The sequence below is a fragment of the Rutidosis leptorrhynchoides genome, chromosome 1, assembly GCF_046630445.1.
Source record: "Rutidosis leptorrhynchoides isolate AG116_Rl617_1_P2 chromosome 1, CSIRO_AGI_Rlap_v1, whole genome shotgun sequence".
In the NCBI taxonomy this organism is placed as follows: Eukaryota; Viridiplantae; Streptophyta; class Magnoliopsida; order Asterales; family Asteraceae; genus Rutidosis; species Rutidosis leptorrhynchoides.
Genome location: NC_092333.1, coordinates 41,918,922 through 41,926,402, shown reverse-complemented (window position 1 = coordinate 41,926,402; position 7,481 = coordinate 41,918,922). Strand labels below are relative to the sequence as shown.

Genomic DNA, 7,481 nt, shown 5'->3' with positions numbered 1-7,481 from the left:
TGAACTTGGCTGAAATATAGATTCATCTTCATGAATGTACTTATGTTAGCAATCTGTTGTTAAGGCTAAGTGGAAATATATTTTTCGTTGTTAAATCCAAATAAATCAGCACATCTTCTATGTACATAGTTTGATCTAATGTTTGATGCTTAATGTATGTCAAGTATATAGATTTTCACAAATGGACAGTATGAATAAAGTGCCTGTAGTTTTTACTTGCACTTTTTGACTCAAAGAAGAGTAAATCAAAATCAGGTACACATACTGTAATCCAAATGGAACACTTTCTCATTACATTTTTTCTATATGTTCATTACAACTTTTCACAAAAAGAACTAAATAAATAAATTGACTCGCGCGTGAGTAAAATTTCATATCATATCCAAACTAAAACATCAACGACTTAAAAACTACAGGCAGATGCTGAAAACAACCTTAGAAATAACATTATCATGTAAAGATAACCGTAAATGAACAAACTTTTGTAATGTTTTTGTATACCCATGAATGAGACTGAACGGGTTCTAAATACAAGCTAAATTTACACGCTTAAGATTCGTTCCCTTGTATACATAAAAAATAACAAAAACTTCTTTACTGGCAACCTTACCATCGTATTGCAAGGCAGAAGCAAAGTTTACATTGTTGGAGACTTGAGATTTCTGCACATTATTAAATACGTCTAATGAATTCGTTTGTGTCAATCAAGAAGTCCTCGAGTGTCGCAAGCGTATTTAGTTGATGACTAAGAGAAGCAATTGTTTTCTGACAATCGGCAAATTTATTACCAGCCAATGCTAGTTCCGTATCCTATACGGGGCGATCAAAATCAACGTATTAATAACCAGAAATGTAATTGACATATATTCAAAACATAAAAAATTTAGGTTTTTTTTCCATTATACTATCCAAATTGATTTATTGATAGTTATTAATTATAATCACTTGGGGTGCGTTTGACAAAACTGAATAATTAGGCGTTGAATCGTTCATAATCTATAATATTCAAAGGTTGTACATAAAGTTGGTTGTGAATGAAGTTAAATAACATGTTTGATAATCATTTTTAATGAATAATGTGTATGATGTATAATTACATTATTAAATTGTTGCAAGAATAAAATAACGTTGTTTGATAAGTGTTCTTAATACAATTTAAAAAGAGAATATTACGTATAATTTAGGTGCTTAATGGTTCAGTGAATATTTCAATTCTCAATGTTACTAAACATTGAACCATTCAACATCATAAGTCATTCAGAGGTAAAAACAAATGTGTTCAATGCTGAATGATTTCGCATTCAGCACTGAACCATTCAATTAAAAAGAAATCAAACACACCCTTAGTCACGGTAACCAGTTTAATATTGCATATACAAACACCCTCATAAGGTACTATCAAGGAGACTGACCTGTAATATCCTGAGCTCTGCATTGTGGATGGCGGGGTTCGGGAACTGATTTTCTAGTTGTAATCTTGAAATCTCTTCTTCCAAATCCCGAGATTTGGCTCCCATTTTCTTAGATAACGCGCGTTCCTTCTCAACCTCTGTTTCTAACGAATCAACTTTCAGATTCAAGGATTCCAACTCACCCTCTAATTCCTGACATTTGGCTACCATCTTCACCGATAAAGCACGTTCATTTTCAACTTCTGTTTCTAAAGATTCAACTTTCGGGGTCAAGGATTCAATCTCATCTTCAAATGTTTTCAACTGTGATTCCGCCTCGTTTTTCTTTGCGTTAACATCTTCATATCGAGATTCTGCTTCTTTTCTTTCATTACATTCGATTTCTAGTTGAAATTTCAGTTCCACTACTTCCGATTCAAATCTTTTTACACTTTCTTGTAGCGCGTTGACTATTGCTTTTGTTGACTCGAGCTCTTTCTTCGTCTTTTTTGTTTCGTCACGTGATTCGACCAACAAAGCTTCTATCTTGACTAACTTCCTTTCGGCATCTTTGAGCTCGTTTCTTGATACTTTAAGCTCGTTTTCACGCTCGTTCAAAATAATCTCCATTTTCCCTTTTTCCGTTTCCACCTTTTTCAAAAGCTCTTCAACTTCAAATGTTCGGTTTTTAACAGATGCGAGTTTTTCCATTTCAAGAAAGTCTTCCATAAGATTGATCCCCTTTGAAGGGGTCGCTCGGTTACTTTCAACTTCATTCGTTTCCTTAGAATCGTCACTTTCAGCAGTCACTTGACTATCAGTTAACGATCGTCGATCGTTAGTTGATAACGCTTTCGTTAGTGCTGCCTTTAGCCTACGACACTCGGCTTCAAATTTAGCTGCTTTTTTTGCACTTTCTAGGTGTAGTTTACTTGCTTGTTCTGCAGCTTGATTACTCAATTCCCTTTCAATAAACCTCATTTCGAGCTCTTCAGCCATAGAATCAAGCTCACGTTTCAACGCAGCCTTTTCGTATTCTGCCGTTTTATTGGACGGCGAACTAAAGTCGAGTTTTTTGGCGGATTGAAGCTGTGAACGAAGGTCGGCAAGCTGATTTTCATATTCTGTTTTTGTTACCTGCAATTCAGAAGCTTTTTTTCTAACAGCTTCATTTACTTCTTGATCTCTTTCTTCACGTGTTTGTCGAAGCTGTCTTAAACACTCTTTTAGTGCTCCATCAAGTTGACATATTCGATCTTCAAGGGTCGAGTTTCGAAGCGTTAGAACCTCGTTTTGCTGCCTCAAAGCTAAGACTTCAGTTTCAGCTTTCTCCCATCCTAACATTCGAGAATAAGGTAAGAGGAAGAAAACAAGATACAGATTTATAGTAGTAATGTTTACAAAAATACCTAAATGGGTTGACTCGGTTCAGATCAGATGCGTTAAACAGGTTGTAGATCCCGTAAAGTGTATACAAATGTTCACAGCCATTTTATTTTTTAAAAAAGTATAATATGATTTTAATAATGTAATATAGCTAAAACTTAACATGTATAAAAAAAAGGTATAAAATTGATGATGAAGTATTTGGCACCTGTTTTAATCAGACTTGACTTTCAATTGTTACCCTAACAAATTAAGATCCGTTACCTATTTTCCCACCTCTATCATTGGAAGCCTTCGATAAAGAAGGTAAGTAAATGCTATTAAGCCAAATTTTAAGTTAAATAGGCTTCCAAACTAAGCTATCTGCTCGTCTTAAAAGCCAGAGGGTTGCATTTTGACTTTTTGAGGTAATAAAAATATATTTCAGCTTCAAATTTGGAGTTGTTTTCTCATATTTTTCAAAGAAACATCGATAGTTACCTAAACTTAAATAACAAATATAGAAAATGTGATGCACATTCCATTGTAAATTAAGCTACCAAATTAGCAATCAAGCTAAAAGACATGCACCATTTGACTTTTCTTGTTCAAAGAACCAATCTTAAAACTTTCAAATTGGCAACTACTTATTCAAGTTTTCAGGTTGGACAGTTGTAAAAAATATGGGTCTCGAAGCGTATAGAATTGGAGTTTGTTTAAAAACTTTGAAATTGGATGAACTGACCTCGTTGGTCAAATGGTGCATTAAAAAGATAGTACAAAATAGCTAATAAGTAATAACTTAGGTTACCTTCAACCGCCTCCTCTGCTACTTTGGAATGTTGTTTTACCAAGTCTTCCTTAATACTAATATTCAAAAGAGCCGCTGACAGTTTTTGCGAAAGAGTCTTCACATCACCCTCAAATTCTTCCGGGGATAGTTCAACCTTTGATGAGACTTCAGGTGATAGAGAACTTTGATTCGAATACATCTTTAATGAAATAAATGAAAAAAAAAAAAAGTGTATAAGATTTCAACCATAACTTTACTATAACAACAAAGCAACATACATAATTATAAAGAATCCTAGATATCATAATTTACACAATAATATGATTGGGGTAATTAGATACATAAACTTTCGAGGCTGAAACGTACTATTTTCAGATACTTCACATAGTTCAATTGCATCAACTAAATCTTAACACTGACTAAGAACAAAGCGAACAATATGAGCCCATCTGAGTTCCAAAAATGAGTACGTTATCGAATTCTGGAAAGTCAAACATGAACATACCATTTATCAAATTCATAGTGCAATTTAGAATACCGCTCTTAATTCTTACCTGACTGCAACCACATTTTCACACAATTCAAAGTAATCTTTAACTCTTTATCACAAGTAAAGTTTACTTAATAATTTTCATATCACTTAATAAATAGCTCTTTTGACAATCAAAAGTCTAACATTGACATGAGAAAGTGTAAGCAGCCACATTCATTAGCAAAGAAATGATCCTTGCAAACCTAATGCTGATGGAAGTTGCACCATAAGCTAGTATATATGTACCCATTTAATCAACCACATTGTTCATTTGTTCATTACATATGGTACACAATGAGCATTATTGATGAGTTTAATATACCTGATCATCTGAAAATCTTTCAGAATGAGAAGAAATGGATCCACCGGAGCTTTCAGTTTCGCCGGGACTTTTCTCCGACGACTTCCTCCGCCATAGCCAGCTAGGGCGGTCCATCTTTTCCGGCAACAGAATGAAAACCTAACACTAATAACCCCACACACTTACAATTCCTCTTACACTTCATCAACAATTTCACATATCTTTCTCAATCAAAATCAAAACTTGATCAAAACCCATTACACAAAACTCACTCACGATCAAAACCCACAACCCGTAACTTCAAATAATCAAACTTCCACAGAAAAATGTCAACTTTTTCACAAGAAAAATGTCAACTTCCACAGAAAAATTAGGGTTTTGAATTGACAAATTCGGTACAATACTTATATAACAGATAAAATCCACAGCAGAGAAACCAACAAAATTAAATCAGAAGAAAAATATGGTATATTTTTCACAGTACAGCAATTGGGGCTGTTCAAAGTGGTTGATCTTTGAATCTTTGTTTAAACTTCACTCATATACAAATGCATCAATAAAAGCTGATCTGTTAATCACCAAGAATTTATTTTGATTTTATTTTTAGAAAAAATATAAGAGAAATTACCCAACAAGGGTGGGTTTAGTTTATAAACAGGTGTGTATGTGTTGTGGTGTGTTGGGTAGTAGTTTGCTTGGAACCCACAACTTTGAAAAAAAATTAGTTGTGTTGAATGATTCTGTAAGATGTGATTGCACATGCGCCTGCAGGTGCTAATATTGACATAGACTAAAAAAAGCTGACACCCATTATTTCACTTTTTTCCTATTCCATGTTATGTTTATGTTTTTTTAGTTTTGATAAATAGATATAAACTAGTTTAGGAAACTTCGTTTCGCGCCGGGGTTCGGTTTTCAATGTATTTTATTTAGTTTAGTTTATAAAATTATTTCGAATGTATTTTATTTAGTTTAGTTTGTAAAATTATTTCGTGGCTAACGATGATGTCGTTGGAGCGCAACTCGAGTCGAACTAAAAGGTATAATCCGTGAAAGATTTAAATGTTATTTTAAATTAACAATATATGTGCATCTCCGCGTTTCACTATGGAGTTGTCGACTTTTAAAAATTTAACGCAAAATCAATGTGTATGAAAAGTACCTCAAATATTTAGCATTTTTTAAAAGCGTCTGTTTTGCGTTGTAACGACTCCAAAACGTAACACGAGAAAATACGCCCCTTTTTTAAAAAAAAAAAAAAACAGCATTCCTGTCCCACACCAAATGCGCGGTGCGCATTGAGTTGCGCGGCGCGCTTTACAACGTGGAACCAGGTCAGAACTTGACAACTGGGCTGACTACCAAACTCTGGCCATTTGCGCGGCGCGCACCAAAACTGGAAATCAACTGCAGCCCGTTTTAGTACATGAAAACCATTTTCGCCCAACCCGAGTTCCGTTAAACCCCCAAATCGATTCCAACACTTTTCACCCATTAATTTACAAGGTTTTAAACAACAAAAGTATGATACGACCCTTGGGACTCCAAAAGTATGAAACAACAAAAGCTTATGGGTCGTTGGAGTCCCAAGGGTCGTATCATTTGGTTTAATGAACCTTGGAACCAAGAATTTCGACTAAGAAGCTTGTCATTGTTTTTACAAACATATTGATATACTTAATTTGGTCAGAATTAATGAAGTACATTCAGTCTCCCACCACACTTTTCCAATTTTCATCACAATTAGTTTTTAAAATATTGTACATATGGTTGTATAATGTGTTTTGTAAAAGATTGTATAATGTGTTTTAAAATTTGTACATATGGTCATGAGGGTGTTTTATTATAAGGTTGTACATAATGCTTCAAATATTGTACATATGGTTGTGGGGGGTGTTTTACCACAAGATTGTACATAATTCTTCAAATATTGTACATATGCTCATAGGGTTATACACAATGCTTCATATATTATACAATTAACATGTTAATATTTTTATTAAATACAATTAATTATTTTAATGACATCATCATGGGGCTTAGTTTTTTTTATAATTTTTTTAAGCTTGTATAATCCTTATTTATGACATCATCATTTTAGAAAATTATATGATATTATATATATATAAACAAATAATAATATAATATTGTTATTGTTTTTTTAAAGTCAAGATATAAATATAAATAATAATATAATATTATTACTGTTTTTCTAAAGTCAAGTTGTCAGCATCACCCAGAGAGAACTTAACCACCTTGGCGATCATTTTCCATGCACGTACACGCTTTCGAGCGGAAACTCGAACCGTATTACAAAGATCCAAACTTTAAACTGAAGCGACCCGTCCTAATCCATAAAGACGAATACAATAACATATGGTTACATCGCGAGGTACTTGACCTCTATATGTTACATTTTACAAACATTGCATTCGTTTTTAAAAGACAAACTTTCATTTCATTAAAAGTTGACAGGCATGCATTGTAGAGACTCGTCCTAATCCATCTGGACGAATACATTACATTTGGTTACATCGCGAGGTACTTGACCTCTATATGTTACATTTTACAAATATTGCATTCGTTTTTAAAAAGATAAACTTTCATTACATCGAAAGTTGACGGCATGCATACCATTTCATGATATATCCAACTATAATTGACTTAATAATAATCTAGATGAACTCAATGACTCGAATGCAACGTCTTTTGAAATATGTCATGAATGACTCCAAGTAATATCTCTAAAATGAGCAAATGCACAGCGGAAGATTTCTTTCATATCTGAGAATAAACATGCTTAAAAGTGTCAACCAAAAGGTTGGTGAGTTCATTAGTTTATCATAATCGATCATTTTCATCATTTTAATAGACCACAAGATTTTCATTTCCATTTCTCATAAATATACGTCCCATGCATAGAGACAAAAATCATTCATATGGATTGAACACCTGGTAACCGACATTAACAAGATGCATATAAGAATATCCCCTATCATTCCGGTGTGATGACCCGGGAATTTCCGACTAAATTTAAACTTAATCTTTGAATGTTTTCGACACGATAAGTAAGGTATGTAATGTTGAAGTCTCAAAAAG

The 7,481-nt window shown here is 33.5% G+C and overlaps 1 protein-coding gene across 1 annotated transcript; it reads right to left on the bottom strand.

Moving 5' to 3' along the window:
* Nucleotides 1-391: 391 nt before the first annotated feature.
* LOC139859275 (filament-like plant protein 3) lies at nt 392-4,721 on the bottom strand. The gene is made up of 4 exons (XM_071848075.1): nt 4,404-4,721; nt 3,568-3,748; nt 1,413-2,728; nt 392-810 (listed from the first exon to the last, which is right to left on the bottom strand). Exons 1-4 carry the CDS (start codon nt 4,515-4,517, stop codon nt 673-675), a joined length of 1,749 nt encoding a protein of 582 aa, XP_071704176.1. The 5' UTR covers nt 4,518-4,721; the 3' UTR covers nt 392-672.
* Between the last annotated feature and the right edge of the window lie 2,760 nt (nt 4,722-7,481).

Bases quoted from the DNA above. Each gene is read 5' to 3' on its own strand.
- LOC139859275 (XM_071848075.1), bottom strand. From the start codon at position 4,517: ATGGACCGCCCTAGCTGGCTATGGCGGAGGAAGTCGTCGGAGAAAAGT. The intron at 3,749-4,403 runs GTATATTAAACT...ATTTCATTAAAG, and splicing joins AAAGATTTTCAGATGATCAG to ATGTATTCGAATCAAAGTTC. The intron at 2,729-3,567 runs GTAACCTAAGTT...CTCGAATGTTAG, and splicing joins AGCAGAGGAGGCGGTTGAAG to GATGGGAGAAAGCTGAAACT.